The sequence below is a fragment of the Narcine bancroftii genome, chromosome 5, assembly GCF_036971445.1.
Source record: "Narcine bancroftii isolate sNarBan1 chromosome 5, sNarBan1.hap1, whole genome shotgun sequence".
In the NCBI taxonomy this organism is placed as follows: domain Eukaryota; kingdom Metazoa; phylum Chordata; class Chondrichthyes; order Torpediniformes; family Narcinidae; genus Narcine; species Narcine bancroftii.
In genome coordinates, this window is record NC_091473.1 from 190,417,931 (window position 1) to 190,441,871 (window position 23,941).

Genomic DNA, 23,941 nt, shown 5'->3' on the forward strand with positions numbered 1-23,941 from the left:
GAACAGATATGATGGTGGCTCGGGGAAATCAGGAAGCGGACATGGCCGCTAAAAGGGCAGCAGGATACGGCCCTCAGTTTATTATGATACAGGCAGACAGAACAGCACATGACTTATTACCACCGTGTAGGGTAGAAGTAATAATACAGGAACAAGCAAAGGCATCACCTCAGGAAAGGATGGTATGGGAGGAAAGGGGGGCAACCGAGGATCAAGGACTGTGGAAATCGATAGCCGGTAGGCCAGTTCTACCATCTGGACTCATGAAACCCCTCCTAGAGGAGGCGCATGGGTTAACACACTGTGGAAAGAAGCAGATGATAAGGTATTTGATACATTGGTGGCACCCCTTCCTGCCGGCGATGGTGGAGAACCATATCAGAGAGTGTGCGGTATGTATAACTTTCAATGTCAAGGCGACTGTGAAGCCGCATGAAGGACAGTTTCCGTTGCCTAAGTTACCAGGGCAGGAAATTGTAATTGATTACACGGACATGATTGAGAGGGCAAGTGGATATTGATACCTCTTAGTAGCAGTAGATGTGTTCACAGGGCGGCCGGAGGCAATCCCTGCCAAAAGAGATGCAAGGACGGTAAGTTCCTGATCAACCAGTATATTCCGAGACACGGATTCCCTAGAAAAATTAGGTCAGATAATGGAAGTCATTTTAAGAATAAAGATCTACAGGAGGTAGAAGCGATGTTGGGGTTGAAACATGCCTTTGGAACGGTGTACCATCCACAATCCCAAGGGAAAGTGGAGAGGATGAACCAAACAATAAAAGGTAAGATGGGGAAAGTACAGGCACGGACCAAACTAAATTGGGTGGATGCGTTGCCCCTGGCGTTAATGTCAATAAGGTGTTCAGTAAGTTCTATGACAGGATTTACTCCGTATGAACTACAAACGGGGCACCAGTTTCCGGGACCTGGAGCCGGAATTCAGACCACGAAGAATGAGGTAAGTTCAATGAGATGCAAGCTTTATTATGATAAACTAACAGCTCTGGTGTCAGACTTTTCACAACAGGTCACAAGTCCCAACAGAGAAGGGGAAACACCGATACCTTCAGTCGCGGAGTGGGTTCTGCTAAAGGTCATCAAAAGAAAGTGGTCGGAGCCCAGGTGGACAGAACCCTACAGAGTGGTGGAGAGGACGTCCCACGCGGTTCGACTACAGGGAAAAGGCGAGACGTGGTATCATTGGAGTCAGTGAACAGCAACGGACCCACCAACACGGACACTGGAACAGATTCGAACGGAGATGACTGGGACACTGTGAAGAAACTACGGACTAAGAACACTTAACACGTCCCTTTTTAAAGAGACTAGTGGACTACGGTGACTGTATATCAGTGTTTGACGTTATAGTCAATATATTGACGTCAAAACAATTAAGGGGGCTGGGATGAATACTACATGGGGATTATGGGTGCTGGTGTTTCGAGCCCTTGAAAGATTTGGGGAGGAAAACCACTGTACAAAGTGTTTGCACTCGGCCTGGGGGTCGCATAACGAAAAAGAACAGAACTTTGCTGATTGGACTGACTTTCCTGAACACTGTGTTGGGACTCACACGGGACGTAAGTGTGTTCATAATGGACAAGTGTATGATGTTAAGTTCAATAGGGGATTGTTACAGTTCATGCCAAATCGAGACCGTTTTCCACAAGGAATAACATAGTTTTGTGCCCTGGAGGGAGACCGAGATAAGGAGAAAGGGGGCTCAATACCAATTCAGAGGATACAGTGGGAACCCATGTGGCAAAATGGAAAACAACCATACGTATGGGACAGCGAAAAGGGGGATAACTATGCCAACGCTAAACGCCAGGCAGCAACTCACAGAGTAGGTGACAATAGATGGGTAGACCTTAGCCAAACTACGGCAAAACTCTTGGGGGTAAAAAAACTGTGGGTATGTGGGGGACCCACAAGAGATGGGTCATGGCCATGGAGCGGGGAGCCCCTGGAGGTATGGGAGTTGATGGGTTTTCACGGATCGGCAGATGAGATGTGCCCCCGCCAGACATGGCACTTAGCAAATCACCCATGAGGGGAGGAATGTATCAGGAAGGAGCAAGGCAATCAGTATAAAGGGGATTCAAGGTGCACAAAGATTAAAATCTTGGGGAAGTTCCCTCAATGGCATCCTCAGCGACCACGGTGGTTCCTGGCCCCACATAATGAAGCAGATTGCAGACCTATAACAGGTAACTCCCGTGGTAAAGTAGTATGGAATTGCACGGGGGAATAATCCATATAAGGGGGTTCCCTCACTCAGACAATTGTGGCCTCATTCCTCTCCACACGGATTTGCTCCAGAGGGATTATATTGGATTTGTGGGAATATGGCATACACTTTTTTGGAGCTAGACTGGAAGGGAACCACAATTTGTGCTTTTACCCCAGAATGACTCCCATCAGTTAGCTGAGCGTGTATATCAGGGGCTCCGTCAGAAGAAGGATTTAAAGATCGGTGAGTGGGGAGAGGACTGGCCTCCAGAGTGCATTATTTCTTATTACGGACCTGCCACCTGTGCCCAGGATGGGTCCTGGGGGTATTGAACCCCAATTTACATGTTAAACTGTCTGATTCGTTTACAAGCTATTTTGGAAATTATCACCAATAACACAGCCACGGGCCTTGATCTGTTGGCAGAAGAGCAGCAACAGATTAGGGCCATGGTGTTTCAAAACCGCTTAGCATCATTAGACTATTTGTTAGCCACGGAGGGGGGAGTGTGTGGGAAATTGAATCTCACGAATTGTTGTTTAAAAATCGATGACAATGGGCAAGCAGTAAAGGATATTTCTTAAGGCATTCGCAAATTATCTCATGTCCCAGTTCAGACCTGGTGACCCTTGGGCAGCGCATGGCTATGAAATTTGTTTTCAGGAGGCTGGGGATGGATACAGACTGCAGTGCTAGTTGCTGGAGTGGTGGTGTTGGCTTTGATCCTGATCCCGTGCATCCTTCCCTGCCTCCAGTGCCTGGTTCAACGAGCGTTTTCACAGAGAGCCATCCCCAGATCCCAAGGCATGTATTTGTCCCTACTGCCCTCCCAAGAGTATAATGACACCAAGGGGTCGGAGATGCCGGTCCTTGCAAAAACTCCTGAGGTCTCAGTCTAAGGTAACAGGTAGTTGGTCTCATTTTCATGAGACCAAAAGGGGGACTGTTGGAATCTAGGGGTTAAAACATCATGGAATATATGACTATGTAACAATTTTATATTTACTTCATGGTTAAGGGAAAAGAGGAATGTAATTAAGTGGCAATCACAGCATGGAGCAAAGTTGGCTGAGTACAGTAGGGGTAGAATTGTCTGGTCCCAAAATACAAGGGAGAGGAAATGGATGAAATGATTTAGGAGGAATGCTCAAACTGAAGGAGGTGGTGAGTAGCACAGGAGACACAGGTCAGACCAGAACAAAGAGTATCCTGTAAGAAACAAAGAGAATGGAAAGCCAGTCTAGGAAGAAGATTAAGGCATGAGGAGGTGTTAAGGAGAACAGAAGAAATTGGCCAGACAGGCACAGAATGATGATTGGAAATATCTGGGGTAGGAATTGATTTCTGTTCAAGACAATAGGATGGTCTGATCTTGAGGATTTAAAGATAAGAGGTCTACACCCCAGATAAACTGTAGAAAAAATCTAGCAAAGGAAGCCAACTTTTGTTCTGTATGGTAATTTGGATCTATATAAACTGAGCAGACTGGACAATAGGGGTCAGTCTTGGGGAATAGCTCACTGTGCAGGTGCCCTATGAACAAACGACTGACCCAGAGCTCTGTTAAGCTTTATTCTTGTGCTGTAATAAACTGATTGTTGAACCAAATACCATCTCCTATCACTTCATTCTAAAGAACACGCTGGACTCAGACGACACATAGACTAAATTAAGGGTAGGGTAAAGCCAGAGTCCGACAATTACCAGTGCAGCCTGACCTCAGTAGCCGCAAATTGGAAGGACCACCACCTCTGGGCACTCTCTGACTGGATGACATTAACACCCACTTCTCTGGCTTTCGTTAAAACCACACCCCACCCCCCACACACACTTCTCCCCCATCGCCTTCCCCCGGCATTTTTTCCACGCAGGCTGTTAGGATAGTAAAGAAAGCCTGTGGGATGGATGTTGGGACTGAGCTCAAGAGTCACAAGGTCATGTGGCAAATGTACGAATCTCTGGTGAGACCACGGAGTGTTGTGTTCAGTTCTGGTCACCTCATAGGAAGAGGGTGCAGAGATTTACCAGGATGTTGCTTTCTTTGGAAAATAAGGCTTAAAAGGCAAGGTTAGCAGAGCTGGGACTTGAGGCCTGTGGCAGATTCGGGCCTAGGTACATCGTGCTCAATGGGTTCGGCCTGCTGCACGAGACCTATCGTCTAGACCTGGCCGGCGGCGAGTTGACCCGCTACCTGGGCCAGATGCTGGAGGAAGGAGGGGGTTCTTGGCGGACAAGGCCCACACAGTGGATGACATCGAGGTGACCCACTGCTACTTGGCGCAGAAGATCCAGGCTTCCACTGCCCTGAATGCCTCTTCTGGCCCGCTGCGGTGAGACTGAGCAAAGGAAGCCTCCGTACTCTGGTGGCCCGCAGCCTGTGCTCCTGCCGGCCAACATCATCCTGGCCGCTGGCTTCACCATCTTCCCCACTTGGTCAGCAGGTTGCAGAGGGAAGTGGACAGGCTGGTGCCGAGCAAGGGGCGGCCTAGCGTCTATGCTGTGCCCCAGCACCGGTTCGCTAGCTCCATCACCACCTGCCTGAACGCCTTCCAGTCCATGTGGCTGAGGGGGGGAAGGAATACCTGGAGAGGGGGCTCGGTGAGGTGCACCGCATGTGTGCCTGAAGGAACCTGACTCATGTTGACGAGAGGGGTTGGAAATGTAACAAAGGGAAGCAGGGGGGGGGGGGTCTATGGAATAAAGAGTCAGTGTGACAATGACCCCAGACGTCTCATTCACCCCTATCCTTTCCACACCCATTCTCCTCATCACCCTGTTCCCACTGATCTCCCTCCCGTTCCCCCCATCTGTCTCCTCCCATTCCCCACCCTATGTCTCCACTTGTTCCCATCCATCTCTCCGTTCCCTCCCAACCAATTCCCTCCCTCCCCCGTTCCCTCCCACCCGTCTCCCTCCCCCATTCCCCCCACCCATCTCTCTCCCCATAGTCAGTTAATTGGTGACACAGGGTGTATTTTGGAGGTGTGGGACAGACAGGTCTGTGGATTCTCTAAAGTGCTGGTTGGGAAGGAAATCTGGGTTACAGGGAGAAGGAAGGAGGCTCCAATACATACCAGGGTCATTGGTTAATTGGTGTAATTGGCCACACAGGCTCATGCTGCATGTCTAAATTAAAAACGGGGCTGAAAAGGCATCATGGATCAGCAGATGGCCTGATCAGCTGAATACCGCCCCCACGTCCTGTGGACTTGGCCCAGACCCTTTGTTTCACCCTTCCCTGCCCATCCTTGGTTCCAATGGAAGGGGCCATCACTCCTCCCACCACCCGAGAAAAAAAAGGCTGAGACCCGAGCTCCTCCAGCAGCCGCTTCCCGCAGGATCTGCCTCTCAGTAGCCCGTGCCGAAACACGGGACGTGGGGGGTGGGCACGGCTTGACTAAAAGAATTATTTTTATTTCTGAGAAGCCACAGCATCGTCCCCAGAAACCGAGATCCCAGCCCCTCCTGTACCTCGGGGCCCAGCACAGGTCAGTCCGGATCAGCGGAAATCCCCCCCCCCCCCCGCCACTCCTCCTCAGTACGAGAATCTCCTCCTGGTTTGCCGCTCCTGGTTAATGTCGCTTGCGATCTGGGCTCCGACTTCTTCTGCGTCCGCTCCTGTGGAACAGGAGAGGAGTGACTGATCAGACGTGGGGGGATATTTGGGGGTGGGGGGAACAACAAGGAAGGTGTGTGTGGAGGAGACTGCTGTCCCGGAAGGGGGGAGGGGGGGTGCACACTCACCTTCTCTTGCTTCTGGGAGGTCCTCGAACGAAACCCCAATCCACACTGATGGGCTGGCCGGCAAGCTCAGAACCATTCAAGCCTTCCATCGCTGCCTGGGCCTCCTTGTAGGTCTCATATTCCACTAGTGCGTAACCCTTGTGGGGGGGGGGGGGGGGGGGAGAAAACAGGGTTCAGGGGTACGGCACCAGCACCACACCTCTCGCTCTTACCATCACATCACCAGTCCCACCCAACTCGCCACTTACTCCCTACCTCCCCCATCTCGCCCTTCACTCCATCCCATTGCTACCTTTCCCCCTCCCTTGCTCCATCGAATCATCACCTCCCTCTACCCCACTCTCTACCTCCACCCGACCATCACATAAACCCCTCCCACCTTGCTAGTTAACCCCCTCAACCTTGCCCTCACTTCATCCCACCATCAAGGTGTGGCATGGTTGATGGGGAGGTGGTGATCACAAAAGGACAGGGGGAGGGTGGGGTTGAGAAGGCGACATGGTCAGCCCGACTGATTGCTGGAACGGATGGGAGACCTTGCGGTTACGGGGGATCATAGGGGCAGCGGGATCTGACCAAACCACTCCTTACTGTGCCCCTTTCTCCCCATGGTTGGGGTGGGGGCGCTGGAACTCGTGGTGCCCCTTTGCTCTTGTGCCTTGAACCGCACCCAGTCCCCTCTCTCCCTGAAACGCTGCCTGAGCTCCCATCACCCCCCTTTCTCTGGTGGTCCCGAAGCGCTTCTTCACCTTCAGGTAGCCCGTCCGCCGGTCCAGGTTAAGGTGCAGGTTCTTGATCTCGCCAAAATCGGCGAACTTGTCATGGATGTCTTCTTCCGTGGCCTCCTCATGGACGCCAGTCACAAAGAGGATCCAACCTTCCACCGCTGCGGAGAGGAAGGAAGGAGCAGCAGAAGTCATCGCCTCACCGTTGTGCTGCCCCCCCCACCCCAGATGGAGAGCAGCGAGCGCCAAATACCTCTGATTCCTGAGAAGGCTGGGGTTTCTGTCAGCTTGGTCATCATCCAGCGACCCAGGTTCGAAACCGTATGGAGTTCGTACGGTTTGTCTCTCCCACACCCATCAAAATCGCACGGGGTTTGTTGGTTAATTGAGGTGGGCTTGGGCAGGAAGGGCCCGTAACCACGCAGCTTGGTGTAATTTTAAAAAAGAATTAAGCTAGGCCTGACCCTGAACAGCTAAGGGAGCCTCTATTTATTGTCTGGTTTTCGGTGGTGGGGGTAATGGGATACGAAGCAAGGGAGGCCAGAACAGCCAATGAATGGGCACGGGGGCTTCACGCAGAGGGCTTGACTCTTGGAAGTGGGGGGGGGAGGGCCTAGCGTGGTGCCTGCGCGTACTCAACCAGGGGTGGGTGAAGGGAGGGGCTTGTGTACTCACAGCGTTGGGGGCCAGGCTCGTCGCCGTCCTGCTCCACAGAGTCGTAGTCTTCCCGTAGCCTTGAGCGAGCGCCATCCTCTGCACCAAAGGAGTCACACGGTGAACAAACGCCGAGTCGTCCGCAGAGTTACACAGCACGGAAACGGGCCCCGCGGTCCTTCTTGCTTGCGGTAGCGGAGTCCCATGCCTCCCACCCATGTTTACTGACCTCTACATTGTCTTTTGCAACGTGCGAGAAAACCCCACATGGACCTGGGGAGAACGTACAAGCTCTATTTGAACCCCAGGCTGCCGGTGCTACAAATAGCGTGGCGCTCTCTGCCCTTCTAACCCGTGCCACCGCCCCCCCACATTAAGCCCTGTCACCTCTTCCACTTCCTCTGGCTGCTGGTTCTGTTTACCTGCCATCCTCTTGTGAGAAGGGGGTGCCCCTTGTCTCCTCCCCCACCTCAAGTCTGTGCCTTCCAACACACCCCGACCCTGGGGGAGAAGGACTGTCACCCTTCGCCTTATCCACCCCCATCGTGACTCTTTAAACCCCCAGAAGGGTCCACTAGAAAGAAAAGCCCCAGCCTTCCCTCATGACTCAAGCTCTCCAGTCCTGGGAACATCTGGAGAAACTTTCAAGTTCTTTATTTAGATATAGTGAAACCCCGTTAGAACGCGGTAGTTGAGGGTCCAAGATTTCATACCACATTACAGCCGAGTCTCAGAACAGATGCATGTACGTGGCTGGAGACCCACCAACTTTACTGCCTCCTCAGTTCAGGAACAACTCATACCCAGTCTAGCCTCCATGGAGTACAACTGCAGGTATCGTGGTTGAAGTAAAACCACAAAGCTGGTGAAGACCAGCAGGTCATTTATAAAGTTTGGGGTCCACAGATACCCGCGCTATAAGCAACTCCGTGGATTCAACGAACCACGTTCTAAAGAGGTTTCAGTGTAGCACATTTTTTTCAACTTGCATAGACCAAAGTGCTGTGCAAATCAAGGCAACTGATTGAAAAACGCACAACCATTTGCAGGACAACGGATTAAGAAGTTATAAATAAACCACAATTGCGGTGAATAGTGCAATCATAGGTTAGGAACGTACAAAGGGTTTCAGACATTAAACACCAACAACAGAAGGCTCGTTTTTAACCTGAATCTAAACCAGTTGAGGGAGGGGGCTAGTTTAATGGTCAGGGGAATGCTGTTCCAGTTTGGGGGCCGCAACTGCAATGGCCCTTTGTGTGCGCTTAGCGTGTGGAACAGCCAGGCATCCTGCGGTAGCTGACCTGAGCTGCTTGGGAGCGGAGTAGGGAGTGAGCAAATCAGAGATGGTGGGGGGAGGGGGCGGGGGGGAAGAGGTGGCAAGGTCGTTGATGGGCTTTATATGTAAATAGCAGCGCTTGAAGTCGACTCTGAGCCGTGCCGGCGGCCACCGGAGGGAGGCCCAGCGGCAGCATTCTGAACCAATTGGAAGCGGGTTCGGGAGAGACTGGCTAGTGTAGTCCAGATGTGAGAAGATAAGGGCGTGAATAGTCCTTAAGTGAGAGGTACGGTTTTATTTTAACAGTGGTACAGAGCTGGAAAAAGTAGACGTTGGCTTGTTTGTTAAATTTGACGGCAGGGTCCAATAGCACCCCAAGGGATTTAACAAGAGTGGAGTCGTGTAACTTTTTGGATATTTAGATCAGATTTTCTTCTCTACTTTGAACTAGATAACTAGCCTTTTGTGCGCACAGTAATAACCCTTGGCGCTGGTTACAAAACGTGTGCGCGCTTGCTTGGGGGGAACAGCAATCACCAGGGGTGGTGGAGGAGGGGACATTTAAAAGACTCTTAGACAGGCACGTTTAGCGCATGACGTCCTGCTTTGCGGAAACTGCCAAAATGTTTGGCCTGGAAGTCAGCCTGAAGAAAACTGAGGTCCTCCATCAGCCAGCTCCCCATCATGACCACCAGCCCCCCCACATCTCCATCGGGCACACTGAACTTAAAACGGTCAACCAGTTTACCTACCTCGGCTGCACCATTTCATCTGATGCAAGGATCGACAAAGAGATAGACAACAGACTCGCCAAGGCAAATAGCGCCTTTGGAAGACTACACAAAAGAGTCTGGAAAAACAACCACCTGAAGAAACACACAAAGATCAGCGTGTACAGAGCCGTTGTCATACCCACGCTCCTGTTCGGCTCCGAATCATGGGTCCTCTACCGGTATCACCTACGGCTCCTAGAATGCTTCTATCAGCGCTATCTCCGCTCCATCCTCAACATTCATTGGAATGACTTCATCACCAACATCGAAGTACTCGAGCTGGCAGAGTCCGCAAGCATCAAATCCATGCTGTTGAAGACCCAACTGCGCTGGGTGGGTCACGTCTCCAGAATGGAGGACCATCGCCTTCCCAAGATCGTGTTCTATGGCGAGCTCTCCACTGGCCACCGTGACAGAGGTGCACCAAAGAAGAGGTACAAGGACTGCTTAAAGAAATCTCTTGGTGCCTGCCACATTGACCACCGCCAGTGGGCTGATATCGCCTCCAACCGTGCATCTTGGCGCCTCACAGTTCGGCGGGCAGCAACCTCCTTTGAAGAAGACTGCAGAGCCCACCTCACTGACTCCCTGGGGGTCACCAGCTCCCTCCCACCTCCCTATGGGGTCGAGGGGAATGGGGATAATCAGCTGCTGTAAAAGACAAAGGAGGAAAAACCCAACCAACACCCAACTCCAACCAACCAATTTTCCCTTGCAACCGCTGCAACTGTGCCTGCCTGTCCCGCATCGGACTTTGTCAGTCACCAATGAGCCTGCAGCAGACGTGGACATACCCCTCCATAAATCTTCGTCCGCGAAGCCAAGTCAAAGAAAGAAGAAAAAAAGAAAGAGACAGGCGCGTGGATGCAAGAAAAATAGAGGGTGTGAGGGAGGGGAGGGGTAGATTGTCGTGCAGCATGTTTACATAGTGTATCTCATTGAAGGGCATGCACTGCATTGGAATGTTCTATGCTATGCTATGGTAAGAGAGTACACCAACACACACACAACGCAGAGTACTAACCACTACACGATCGCGGCCTACACCGACCGACACACATACATACACACACACACACACACACACACACACACACACACACTGAAACCCCAAGATTGAACACTGTGTCCCTGGAGACAGGACGCTGTCACTCTGCATCTCTGGACTGCCTTACAGCGCCATCTGCTGGTCTCTAGGCACTGCAATCTCCTTGTTTGCAAGTTCTGCTTGTGACTCCCTGGGGGTCACCAGTTCCCTCCCACCTCCCTATGGGGTCGAGGGGAGTGGGGATAATCAGCTGCTGTAAATCATACCCTTGCGAATGCGTGAGGGGTAGAATCCCAGAGGTAGATTATATTTCATGCCAAACTAATATTCTAGCCCCCTAAGATTGAGGTAGGCAAGTTGTTTCCAGTGGTGGAGCAGACTTGAACTAGAGAACTGCCTCGAGGGGAGTAGATTTAGGACGGAGATGAGGAGGAACTGGTTTTCCCCAGGGGGTGGGGAATCTGTAGAATTCACTGCCTGTTAAAGCAGTGGAGGCGATCTCAGTAAAAATTATTTAAAACGAGGTTGGATAGATTTTTACATAGTTGGGAAATTAAGGAATATGGGGAATAGGCAGGGGGGTGGAGATGCGTCATCATCAGATCAGCCATGATCTCATTGAAAGGGGAGCAGGCTCAATGGGCCGAATGGCTGACTCCTCCTCCTTCTTCTTGTGTTCTTATCTTTTTCTTTCTTGGCATAGAACACTACAGCGCAGAAACAGGCCATGGTTGGGGCGAGTATCCTCGATCGGGGCATCGGGAGCTCAGATGGGCAGGCGGCGGGACTCCTGGAGACTTGGATGGGCGGGCAGTTGGGGCAAGGATGTGCGATTGGGATGTCAGGAACTTTGGATGGGTGAGCAGTAGGGATGTTGGGAGCTTGGATGAGAAGGCGGTTAGGGCAAGGATGTGCAGTTGGAATGTCGGAAGCTTGGATGGGCAAGAGGTAAGGATGTTGGGATCTCGGATAGGCAGATGGCCAGGACGAGGATCTGCAGTCGGGGCTTCAGAAGTTTGACTGGACTGGTGGCCGGGGCGTCGGGAGCTCAGATGGGTGGGCAATTGGGGCGTCAGAAGCTAGGACATGCAGGCGGTCAGAACCATAAAAAAAGGGGTCGACTTTTACACAGGATTAACGATTATGCAGTAATTGGTGTGCATTACATAATAATTTTGGTGCACCAGTACTTATGCGAAGGCAGTGAATTCTTAACATCTCAATAGAATGAGTGGACTGCACGAACTCAGTGCGCTTTAGGGCCTTTTTTTGTGCTGAACGCATTGAAAGGCCAGACACACCAGTGGTTGCAAATTATTTAACTGGGTACAAGTCCATCTCGACGGTTGTCCCCCTGCAAAGAGCAGGGAGGAGACACTACTCACCGGAGCCAAAACCTCGACCTTTCCTCTTCTTTGCCTTCTCCTTCAGCTTGTGGATGCTTTCTGCGGGAGAAAAAGGGTCGCGGCATGAGTACTCGCAGGGCAGTGGGGGAGCACGTGGTGCATACAGTCCAGTGTCACTGACTTGACGCCATCTCCTGCCTCCAGTGGCAGTTCAGGGTTTAATTGCGAAGTGGGCAGTGCTGCCCAAATGGTATGAGTCACGCAGCACGGAAACAGGCCCAACTTGCCCCTGCCGACCAAACTGTCCCACCCACCTGCTTTTCGCTCCATATCCCTCCAAATCCATCCCATCCATGGATCCATCCAAACGTCCTACCCTCACTGGTCCCACCTGCCCACGTCCCTCTAAACCCGTCCTACCTATGGATTTATCAATTTTTTTTCTTCCATGTTTCAATGGTGCCTGCTTTGACCACCCCCTCCAGCATCCCATTCCATAAACCCATTACCTTCCCTGTGAACCCCTCGGGTTCCTTTTAATCATGCCCACCCCCATCTTAAACCTACTCTGAAAGCAACAAGCAAAACGTTGGAGGGACTCAGCAGGTTTAACATCAGTGGGAGAGAATAAACAGTCGACATTTTGGGCTGCAACCCTTTATCAAGACTGTAGTCGCTTATTCTACCCCAATGCGACTGTCAGGTGGCCATCTGAAAATGGAGAACCCAGCGAGGAGGAGCCACCTACCTAACCCTCCGCCTGTGGGTATAATCTCCAGCTCGGAGAATCCCCTGTTGCACCTGAAAGCAGCAGTGGGGCTATGGAGTGGCTCTCCTTCAGCCAGCATGTTCAGGCGACAGAAAGGCACCTTCTCCGTGGCCACCTGAATGTCCCAGCTGCACTCCCCCAGCCGCGTCCGCTGGCGCATTATCTGCGTCCGAGCACCTGAAAGCGGCTTGATAGACCAAAGGGAAGGGAGGTATTGGAGGAGGCTGGGGGGAGTGTTTAGACAGTGGCTAGTGGGAGAGGGGTGATTGGTACAAGAAAAGTGACAGATAGGCGAGAAAAGGGGCCAGGTGTAAAATGAGTGGCCTACTTCCATCTGTTTACATTTGGCCCATTTCCTCAATCCTTTTTATCTAATTACCTATCCAAATGAAACACTCGCACAGACAATGTCCAGTGAAAGCAATGGAAATATCCAAGAGGAATAGGTTAAAAGCAAAATATCTGAGAGGGAAAGATTAAAAAGAACTGCAGCTCTAACAAATGTTGAGAACTGGAACAATGCATGTAAAGCACTGAGAGAATTCAGTGATCCCTGAGGAAGGGCTCAGGCCCAAAGCATCCATTTAATGAACAAACTTAAGTGCTTGGGAGTCACTGCCTCGGAGGATCTTTCCTGGACCCAACACACCAATGGCATCATGAGGAAAACTTGTCGGCGTCTTGACTTCTTCAGGGGTTTGGTGTGACATCCCGGCAAATTTCTACAGAGTTGTGGTGGGAAGTGTGCTGACCGCCTGATATGGAACACCACAGACAAAACCCTCCCCACTACTGAGTACACCTCGGGGGAATGTTGCCAATGGAGAGCAGCAGCAATCAAGGACCCACACCACCCAGCACACGCTCGGTTCTCGCTGCTGCCATCAGGAAAAGAGGTGTTGGTGCCACAAGACTCGCACCCACCAGGTTCAAGAACAGCTGCTATCCCTCCACCATCAGACTCCTCAATGACAAACTCAATCAGGGACTCTTACTTGTGCATCTTATTGATTTTCTTTTGGTCTCTCTGTATGGCACAGTTTGTTTACATTCATTATCTGTTTAGTTCTTTGTTTATATCAGGGTATGTACAGTTTAGTTTTTGCACTACCAATTAGTGGTAATTCTGCTACGCCCACAAGAAACAGCATCTCAGGGTTATATGTGATTTATATACTCTGATAACAAATCTGAAATCATCCCCTTGATGACATGTCTGGTCACGGCCTCATGGACTGCCAGATGGAGTCCACCCGCAAATTGGAGGAAGAACATTTAATCTTACATTGGGCACCCTCAAACTAGACGGCATTAACATCAACTTCTCTGGTTTCTCTAGCACTCCCCCCCCCCCCAATCTAACCCTAAGACTCCTTTCCTTTAGCTCTGTCTCTCTCTTCCATTTTCCCTCAGTCTCCTTCCCCCCACCCCGATCCACATTCAGCGCTGGGTCTCTGAAGAGGTTTATGTTTAGGGACTCATGCTTTAGGGTGAAGGCAGCGGTATGTCCAGGCTCACCAGGCCCAGCGCAGCGCCATCCCTCCCCCCCCACCCACCCCCCACCCAGCAGAGCCCATCCCCAGCAGACTCCCCACCCCCCTCCCCGGACCAGCCAACTTCACCCCCACCCCATTGAGCACAGCAGAAAAAAACTAGCCCCAGCGGAACCCCTCCCCTCATGGGCCCACTCCAGACCCAGCAGAGCCCCCTAGCCCAGCAGATCCTCCACCACCCCCCACCCCCAGCCAGCAGAGCAGGCCTAGAATCCCTCGGCCCAAGCAGAACAGACCCCCCCCACCCACCCCAAAGACCAGCCAAACACCTCCTCCCGGACCCAGCAGAGCTTCCTACCCCAGCAGATCCCCGAGACCCAACAGAACCCCCTCCCCCCCCCCAAGGCCCAGCAGATCCCTCCCCCCTCCCGGGCTCCACCTTCACCCCGGTTAGCGAGGAGGGGGGAGAAAGTTCACGAGGAAGGATTAGAGGACCACCCCCCTTACCATCGCCCTCATCGTCCATGGCGAAATCCTCGCCGCCCGCCTCATGAAGATCCAGCACGTCCGCCATCTTGCCCACAGTTCTCCCGGGGAGGAGCAGGCGACGTCACTTCCGAGAGCCGGGAGGCGCAGTCTCACCAGAGCGGCCGGTCGAGGAGGGGAATCGGGGGGCGCAGGCGCGTCTCACCAGAGAGACCGGCCGAGGAGGGGAATCGGGCGGCGCAGGCGCAGTTTCGCCAGAGGGGCCGGTTACCTCAGTTGGTTAGAGCGTGATCGGGGGTTCGATCCCCGTACGGGCCAACTCATTATTTTCCTGCACATTAACCCGACCTGCAGTGTTAGGAACCCAGAGGACCCATTAACTGTAATAAATAGTTACTTAAGCAAAAGTTGCTTTTAATTATTTTTAAACATGAGCAACTTTAACTTAACTCCCTTCTAATTCTAAGCACGCATGTATGTAAGTTCAGAAAAGTAGACTGCTGCTGTGAAAAGCTGGCCCGTACGGGGATCGAACCCACGACCTTGGCGTTATTAGCACCACGCTCTAACCAACTGAGCTAACCGGCCACCTGCCCCGACTTTAGGGGGGGGTGGTGGGTCACCTCACTGCTCCCAGAAGGAAGATTCGGTGTACAGTGTTGTTTTGTTCTGGCTGGAGCACATGGGCTCGGTGTGCGGCTCTGCGTTGGCTGAGGCATTGGAGTCAAAATCCAACGGGGGCTCGATCCCCATTCGGGCCCCGCCTTTCCTGCAACCTACAAAATCAACTCATTTTGCCGAAGGTCTGCGCGGTGAAAACTAAGGAATTCGGCCAGTCTCGTATCGTCCATAAGAGGCTGGATAATCATGTGTTGCTTAGCGTCCATGTATTAGGACGTTGTGCCAACACTATTACTGTACTTAGCAAAACGATATGGGAAGAAAAATATTTTTAAAGAGACTTTGTTAGCACTAAGATAGGAAAAGCAATGGCAAAACTTCACCAGACCATGATAAATTCAAAATAACAGTTTTTAATGAACCAGTAATAACATGACATTCCTTATTTATCTCTAACTTAAACCTTACCTTAAATCCCCACTATGCGTAAATGTGTGTGTGTGTTAAAGTCCCAAACTCTGAAAAATCAATTTTAAAACTTCAGCATCATTTTGGTCTTGTTTGAAGGTCTTAAATTTTCAGTTCAGAAATAATTATGAAGTGTTTTTCAACAGCATATCTTCAGGCCTCTTTAAACTCACAAGTCTTTTGATGAGTTGTCCTTGAGATATATTTTCTGCACACAAGTTTTTTTCTCCTCTTGAATGAAAACTTTGCAATCTGTGTTTCCAAACAATGAAACTGCCCTTGTTACCAGAAAGAGACAGTCAGAATTGGGCTTACTTATTTCAAAGCCACTGATTCGTGTTCCCCTTTTTCAGGAGTGGCATTGGCAGGTAATGTATCTAGCAATGTATGTATCAAGGTAATGTATCTAGGTAATATATCAAGGTAATGTATCTAGCAATGTATGTATGAAGGTAATGTATCTAGGTAATGTATCAAGATAATGTATCAAGGTAATGTATGTATCAAGGTAATGTATGTATCAAGGTAATGTATGTATCAAGGTAATGTATGTGTCAAGGTAATGTATCTAGCAAGGCAAGATAAGTAGGTTAATATTATACAATACTGTAAACATAAAATGATAATAGTTTGTAAATATACACGACTGTATAGATAGGCTCATCTGTACTTACCACAACTGGAGCTTGCAGGGCTAACAAAGAGTGGGTGAGTCTGGAGGCTGAGGTACACGTGTTGCGTGCCCGAGACTGTTGCGTTCACAACTTCCGGTTATGACCGCTACATGGCGTTCTCCGATCAGGATTTCCGAACCTTATGGGACCACGGGCAGACGTTGCCCGAGCGGACGTGAAGCAGAATGAGGGAAAAGGAGGAAATCTCAGAGGGGGCAGGCTGTGCTGGCAGGGGGAAGAGTCCACGCCAACTAAAAGGTGTTAGTTGGATACGATAAGGGGGTGAGGGTGAGAATCGATGGTGTCTGTGTGAAGGAGACTGGGGAAAAGAGTGAGAAGTGGGGGGGGAGGGGGAAGGTTTAACAAAAGGTGGAGAAGTCTAGGTTAAGGCCATCCGGTTGGAGAATGCCCAGTTGGAATTGATCCTCCAGTCTGCCGGTAGTCTCAGTCTGGCAGTGCATGATTCAACGTTAATTTTTCAAAGGCATGGGGACCTTTTATGGACCATGACCATAATCGAAAGTTTTAAGTCCGTTCTGCAAGTTGTCGATACCCACATGCTAACCTTGTCAAATGATTAAAGGTTTTTCCCCTCTTTTTTTCTCATTGATTACCATATTTTAAATATTAATATATAGTTTAAATAATTTATTATGGGTATGCTTTGGAAATTTTTGTATGGTTATGCAAGGTTTTTTAAAAAAGTTCGTGATTGTACTGTACAAATTTATTATTGAAATTAATTAAAAACTGCTTTTGGAAAAAAGTTTAACGTCGTGAGTAAAAATTAGTTGGCCCGTACGGGGATCGAACCCGCGACCTTGGCGTTATTAGCACCACGCTCTAACCAACTGAGCTAACCGGCCGATTATACTAATTGACGGCGCTGTGCCGCTCCCAGAAGGGAGGACTGCGCGCAGGCGCCGTCGGTGTGTGGTGCCGGCTTTGTACCGAGCGGAACGCGATATTTTCAGTGTGTGGCTGCGATGGCCGAGTGGTTAAGGCGTTGGACTCGAAATCCAATGGGGTTTCCCCGCGCAGGTTCGAACCCTGCTCGCAGCGACTTCGTTCTATTCGTTTTCCTTGCCCTGTGGCTCTCTGCAAAACTCCCCTGATTAAATCTGTTGGACAATTTTATTTTATATATCGCGGGCAAAAGTGATCTTTTCCAATCTGGGCAATAGAGAAAGGAAGGAAATGCATTCGCTTAACATTTATTTTCATGGGCTTAAATGCTTGAGCGATGCATTAAGGAATGACCTCATTCCTCTTTGAGGGAGAGGGAAAAGTTTAATGTTAGCAATGCAAGGAGAGGAAAGGTTTAATATTTAATGTTAGCAATGTAGCATGGAATAAAATGCAGGCGCATATGCTTTCGTCGCTGCAGTTTACTCAATAAATAAAGTTAGTTTAGCCTTGCCTGCACTCTCTACTCAATAGTTAGTTGAGCCTTGCCTGCACTCTCTACTCGATAAATAAAGTTAGTTTCAGGGTTAACTCGTTGCTATTGTTCCAGACTCTGTTGGAAACAGACTGGGTGCGAGAATTGTCTCCACCGTGCACAGCGGGAACGAAAATAATCACTGCACTTCCTTGTTGGAAGCTTTCACGAAAAAAATCAAGGGCAGAGTTTAAAAAAAACACTGGCCCGTACGGGGATCGAACCCGCGACCTTGGCGTTATTAGCACCACGCTCTAACCAACTGAGCTAACCGGCCACGATATTAGAGCATTGCCCGGCTGTGTTGAACGCACCGACTTCCGGGTTTAAGGTGGGCGGGGGGGGGGGGGGGCGGGATTGTTACTTCATGTGGGCAGCTGGGACTTCAACACTCGAACCAAGAGCTGTGACAGCGAGCTACAAATCAGAGGCCTTCTTGGCAGAAATAGGCCCCAGCATTGGAGGAGATTTCAGATTTGTCACAGTACATACTTTTTAAACTACATATCATTCTTTACATATATAAAATAATCTACCAATAAATATATAGACCTTCTCTTATAAAAATCCAAAAAGTACAATTTACATGCATATATACATATTTGCCCAACTCTTGGGCAAATAGCACATGTCAGTCTGGCGGCTGTGACAGAGCGCGGGAAACAGTTTCCCCAGCAGCCTGAAGCAGCGAACTTGGTGGGCGAAGGATCCGTAAGGACAACGGCCGGCGAGCGCGGTCTTGGAACAGACCACTGCGGGGCAATCCCGCGTCCCTCTGGCTGCGGTGCCTCGCACTCCGTCAGGCCCCAGTGGCGTGGGACCCAGAGGAAGGCGTTTGTCCTGGGCAAGCCCTCGCCTCCAAGTCCTTGCCCCGATACATGGTGCCTAAAGCTGAAAAGCTACAAGGTGCCGTGTTCATCTTCACTTGCGAAGGGATGGGCCATGGATGGATAGGATATAAAACAAACCAATATAAAAATTACAAAACAAAACTTCCCCTTCCCATTAACTTAAACAAGATAAACGGATACAGAGTCTTTTTGTCTGTCGCCAAGCTCACAGTCTATTTTACTGGTAAAAATAATAGTCTAAGGTTGAGGATAGATCATGTATATTACACTTGTTCACCAATAAAGTTCGAACATTTATTATACAACAATGCAAAGTTGGGTGCTTTCCCCTTACCCTGGGAATACACACACATACTGAGGCTCACCCAACTTTTATACAGTTTATTTCCGTATAGAAATACCCTCCCCCTTACATTCTCTGCCTCCTGGATGAGTTTGGCATTAGGCAATCCTGTCTGCCTATGTGCTGTTTCTGTGAACTTGGAGGACGGTGTCCCATCATGTCATTGTCCTTATTCACACCTTCCCAACCCTCAGGGTATATGCAGAACTTGCTGATTCTGTCTAAGGCTAGAAGAGCCTTATCTTATTCAGACAGACTAACTTTACTTCCTACATTCTATTATCTATTATCTACACATATATCCATACTAGTTTCCTCATCTTTCATATTTTCATATTAGTTTTACTCATCTCTCACAATCCTCAATTTTCTTTTAGCTGCACTTCGTGAATTATTACTTGTAAACTTGGTCTTTTTTCCAGCGAGTCAGTAACCGAACTGCAGTCTCAGCATCATCAGACAGAATTTGGGAAACATACATCCTTTGGGTTATAGTGATCTGATGAGGGGTCTGTTGAATTAAATACTGCACACAAGTCTTTAGGCAGGGGAGCACCATAATGGCCAGAATAGCGAGTCCAACTGCTATAAGGGCTGTGGGTATCAGACTCCAGTTACCAATAAAAAATCTAGTCCATCCCACACTGGACCGAGGTTGCCAAGTCTGAACCTGGGCATGGGAAGATTTTCGAACTCCTGAAGAAGTGTCTTTAACCGCCTGACTGTTGTGAGCATTGTCATTAACCAGTCTTTCACAAACGCTGCCTTCAGCAGCCAACGAGTAATCGAGAGCCAGGCGGTTTTGTTGAACTGTGGCTCGTATCTGTCATCTTTCTTCAGCCCATAAATTCAGGGCCATCGCTGTCTGTTCGGTGATGATCTCCAAGGCTGCCTGGAGTGTGATTAAACGATTTAAATGCCAAGCAGCTGTGGTGTTTTGGAGCAGCTTACGTCGTCGTTTACAACTGGAACTCCCCTTACAGTGGTGGTTCTTAACATTCCGAATGTCTGTGTGACCCAAAGGATGATTTACAGGAGAGCAAGTTGGGGAGGGGTGTTTCTTGTCACTGAACCTGTGAGTTGCAGCCTGTCTGTGAACATTAGCATATGTATTCACTCTATCTCTGCTACATGTACAATCCTGACTAACATTCTGTCTGTCATTGTCCCACCATCTTCTTTGTGCTATCTCTTTAAAACTCCTCTTTTTAATATCTGTAGAGGCCGGAATACAAACCAAGTCTACTCCCCTAGGGCCATTCTGTTCCCCTGGTCCATGTTGGGATCCTATATTAACCCATACTAAATAAGGTACCCCACTATGTCGGACTCTGGCTTTACCTTACTCTTTATTTAGTCTACGTGTGGTCTGAGTCCAGCGTGTTCTTTGAATGAAGTGATAGGAGAAGGTATTCGGTTCAACAGTCAGTTTATTACACAGCACAAGAATAAAACTTAACAGAGCTCTGGATCAGTCGTTAGTTCATAGGTGTCGGACTCTGGCTTTATCTTACTCTTAAATTAGTCTATGTGTAGTCTGAGTCCAGCGTGTTCTTTGAATGAAGTGATAGGAGAAGGTATTCGGTTCAACAGTCAATTTATTACACAGCACAAGAATAAAACTTAACAGAGCTCTGGGTCAATCATTAGTTCATAGGTCACCTGCACAGTGAGCTACTCCCCAAGACTGACCCCTATTGTCCAGTTGGCTCAGTTTATATAGATCAATCTTATCATACAGAACAAAAGTTGGCTTCCTTTGCTAGATCTTTTTGCATAAGGGTTATCACAAGTCATCTCCTGTTTTGCAGATATCTGGGGTGTAGCACTCCCATCTTAATCCTCCAGGCCAGACTATCCTGTTGTGTTGATCAGAAATTAATTCATCCCCAGATATTTCTAATCACCATTCTGTTCCTGTCTGGCCAATTTCTGCTGTTCTCTTTAACACCTCCTCATGCCTTAATCTTCCTCCTAGACTGGTTTTCCATTCATTTTGTTTCTTGCAGACCATTCTTTGTTCTGGTCTGGCCTGTGTCTCCTGTGCTACTCACCACCTCCTTCAGTTTGAGCATTCCTCCTAAATCATTTTATGCATTTCCTCTCCCTGTATTTGGGAGCAGACCATTTTGCTCAGCCAACTTTGCTCCATGCTGTGATTGCCACTTAATCACATTCCTCTTTTTCCCTGAACCATGCAGTAAATATAAACTTATTAATTAATCATTTCTTTCATAATGTTTTAACCCCTAGATTCCAACATAGGTCACCTGCACAGTGAGCTATTCCCCAAGACTGACCCCTATTGTCCAGTTGGCTCAGTTTATATAGATCAACCTTATCATACAGAACAAAAATTGGCTTCCTTTGCTAGATCTTTTTGCGTAAGGGTTATCACAAGTCATCTCCTGTTTTGCAGATATCTGGGGTGTAGCACTCCCATCTTAATCCTCCAAGCCAGACTATCCTGTTGATTGGATCAGAAATTAATTCATCCCCAGATATTTCTAATCACCATTCTGTTCCTGTCTGGCCAATTTCTGCTGTTCTCTTTAACACCTCCTCATGCCTTAATCTTCCTCCTAGACTGGTTTTCCATTCCCTTTGTTTCTTGCAGGCCATTCTTTGTTCTGGTCTGGCCTGTGTCTCCTGTGCTACTCACCACCTGTTTCTCAGGAAACTGAGACCAACCACCTGTTACCTTATTAGACCGAGACCTCAGGAGTTATTGCAAGGACCGGCATCTCTGACCCCTTGTAGTCATTATACTCTTGGGAGGGCAGTAGGGACAAATACATGCCTTGGGGTCTGTGGATGTCTCTCTGTGACAACGCTCGTTGAATCAGGCACTGGAGGCAGGGAAGGATGCACGGGATCAAGACCAACACCAACACCACAACTCCAGCAACTAGCACTGCAGTCTGTATCCATCCCCAGTCTCCAGAGAACAAATTTCCCAGCCATGAGTGGTTTTCTTCGCCAGCTCCTTCAAGGGCTCGGAACACCAGTACCCATAGTCCTCACATAGTATTCATCCCAGCTCCCTTCATTGTTTTGATGCCAATAAATTGATTATACTGTCAACCACTGATATACAGTCACCGTAGTCCAATAGTCTCTCTAAAAAGGGACGTGTTAAGTGTTCTTAGTCCGTGGTTTCTTCACAGGGTCCCAGTCATCTCTGTTCGAATCTGTTCCAGTGTCCGTGTCGGTGGGTCCGTTGCTGTTCACTGACTCCAATGATACCACGTCTCGCCTTTTCCCTGTAGTTGAACCGCGTGGGACGTCCTCTCCACCACTCTGTAGAGTCCTGTCCACCTGGGCTTTGACCACTTTCTCTTTTTTTTTAATTTTTCTTTATTTTTCACACCATAAACCACATTAACCATGATACATACTTTTTCCTTTTCAAATATATATAGTGCCATTTTCTCCCCCCCCCCTCCCTCCTCCCATCCCACCCTCCCTACCTCCCCCCTCCCGTCCATTTAAAGTACAAAATCTAGGATACATTAAACCAGTCAAACAATGTTGTCATTCAATAAAAATAAACAAGAAATTCCACTGAGTCAATTCTTTTCATTTCCTTCTCCTTTCGTTAATTTAGGTAGTGAATGTCCCCGGTAGGTTTTCGCTATTGTGTTTCATGTAAGGCTCCCATATTTGTTCAAATATTTCAATATTATTTCTTAAACTATATGTTATTTTTTCTAATGGAATACATTTATTCATTTCTATATACCATTGTTGTATTTTCAAATTATCTTCCAATTTCCAGGTTGACATAATACATTTTTTTGCTACGGCTAGAACTATCTTAACAAATCTTTTTTGTGCATCCTCCAAATCAATTCTAAATTCTTTGTTTTTTATTTTACTTAGGAGGAAGATCTCTGGGTTTTTTGGTATATTGTTTCCGGTAATTTTATTTAATATCTGGTTTAGATCTTCCCAAAATTTTTCTACTTTCTCACATGTCCAGATTGCATGAATTGTTGTTCCCCTTTCTTTTTTACAACGAAAATATCTGTCAGATACTGTTGGGTCCCATATATTTAACTTTTGAGGTGTAATGTATAGCCTGTGCATCCAGTTATATTGTATCATACGTAACCTCGTATTTATTGTATTTCTCATTGTTCCAGAACATAACTTCTCCCATGTTTCCTTTTTTATCTTTATATTTAAATCTTGTTCCCATTTTTGTTTAGTTTTACCATTTGTTTCCTCATTCTCCTTTTCTTGCAGTTTAATATACATATTTGTTATAAATCTTTTGATTATCATTGTATCTGTAATCACATATTCAAAGTTACTTCCCTCTTACTTTCTCTTGATGACCTTTAGCAGAACTGGTATCGGGGTTTCACCTTCTCTGTTGGGACTTGTGACCTGTTGTGAAGAATCTGACACCAGAGCCGTTAGTTTATCATAATAAAGCTTGCATTCCATTGAACTTACCTCTTCCTTCGTGGCCTGAATCCCGGCTCCAGGTCCCGGAAACTGGTGCCCCGTTTGTAGTTCATATGGAGCAAATCCTGTCACAGAACTTACCGAACTCCTTATTGACACTAATGCCAGGGGCAACGCATCCACCCAATTTAGTTTGGTCCGTGCCTGTACTTTCCCGATCTTACCTTTTATTGTTTGGTTCATCCTCTCTACTTTCCCTTGGGATTGTGGATGGTACACTGTTCCAAATTACTTCCATTATCGGACCTAATTTTTCTAGGAAATCTGTGTCTCAGAATATACTGGTTGATCAGGAATTTACATACCGTCCTTGCATCTTCTCTTTTGGCAGGGATTGCCTCCGGCCACCCTGTGAACACATCTACTGCTACTAAGAGGTATCGATAGCCACTTACCCTCTCAATCATGTCCGTATAATCAAGTACGATTTCCTGCCCTGGTAACGTAGGTAACGGGAACTGTCCTTCATGTGGCTTTACAGTCGCCTTGACATTGAAAGTTATACATACCTCACACT

The 23,941-nt window shown here is 48.5% G+C and overlaps 1 protein-coding gene and 4 non-coding genes across 5 annotated transcripts; 1 reads left to right on the plus strand and 4 right to left on the minus strand.

Moving 5' to 3' along the window:
* Window positions 1–962: 962 nt before the first annotated feature.
* On the minus strand, window positions 963–14,683 carry rbm8a (RNA binding motif protein 8A). The gene is made up of 6 exons (XM_069940355.1): window positions 14,575–14,683; window positions 11,845–11,904; window positions 7,381–7,458; window positions 6,730–6,866; window positions 5,981–6,117; window positions 963–5,854 (listed from the first exon to the last, which is right to left on the minus strand). Exons 1-6 carry the CDS (start codon window positions 14,639–14,641, stop codon window positions 5,809–5,811), a joined length of 525 nt encoding a protein of 174 aa, XP_069796456.1. The 5' UTR covers window positions 14,642–14,683; the 3' UTR covers window positions 963–5,808.
* A 384-nt stretch (window positions 14,684–15,067) lies between these two features.
* trnai-aau (transfer RNA isoleucine (anticodon AAU)) lies at window positions 15,068–15,141 on the minus strand. Its single transcript has one exon. It is a non-coding gene; the product is annotated as a tRNA-Ile (tRNA).
* A 1,967-nt stretch (window positions 15,142–17,108) lies between these two features.
* On the minus strand, window positions 17,109–17,182 carry trnai-aau (transfer RNA isoleucine (anticodon AAU)). The gene has a single exon. It is a non-coding gene; the product is annotated as a tRNA-Ile (tRNA).
* A 114-nt stretch (window positions 17,183–17,296) lies between these two features.
* trnas-cga (transfer RNA serine (anticodon CGA)) lies at window positions 17,297–17,378 on the plus strand. Its single transcript has one exon. It is a non-coding gene; the product is annotated as a tRNA-Ser (tRNA).
* Window positions 17,379–17,960: 582 nt separating this feature from the next.
* Window positions 17,961–18,034, minus strand: trnai-aau (transfer RNA isoleucine (anticodon AAU)). Its single transcript has one exon. It is a non-coding gene; the product is annotated as a tRNA-Ile (tRNA).
* Between the last annotated feature and the right edge of the window lie 5,907 nt (window positions 18,035–23,941).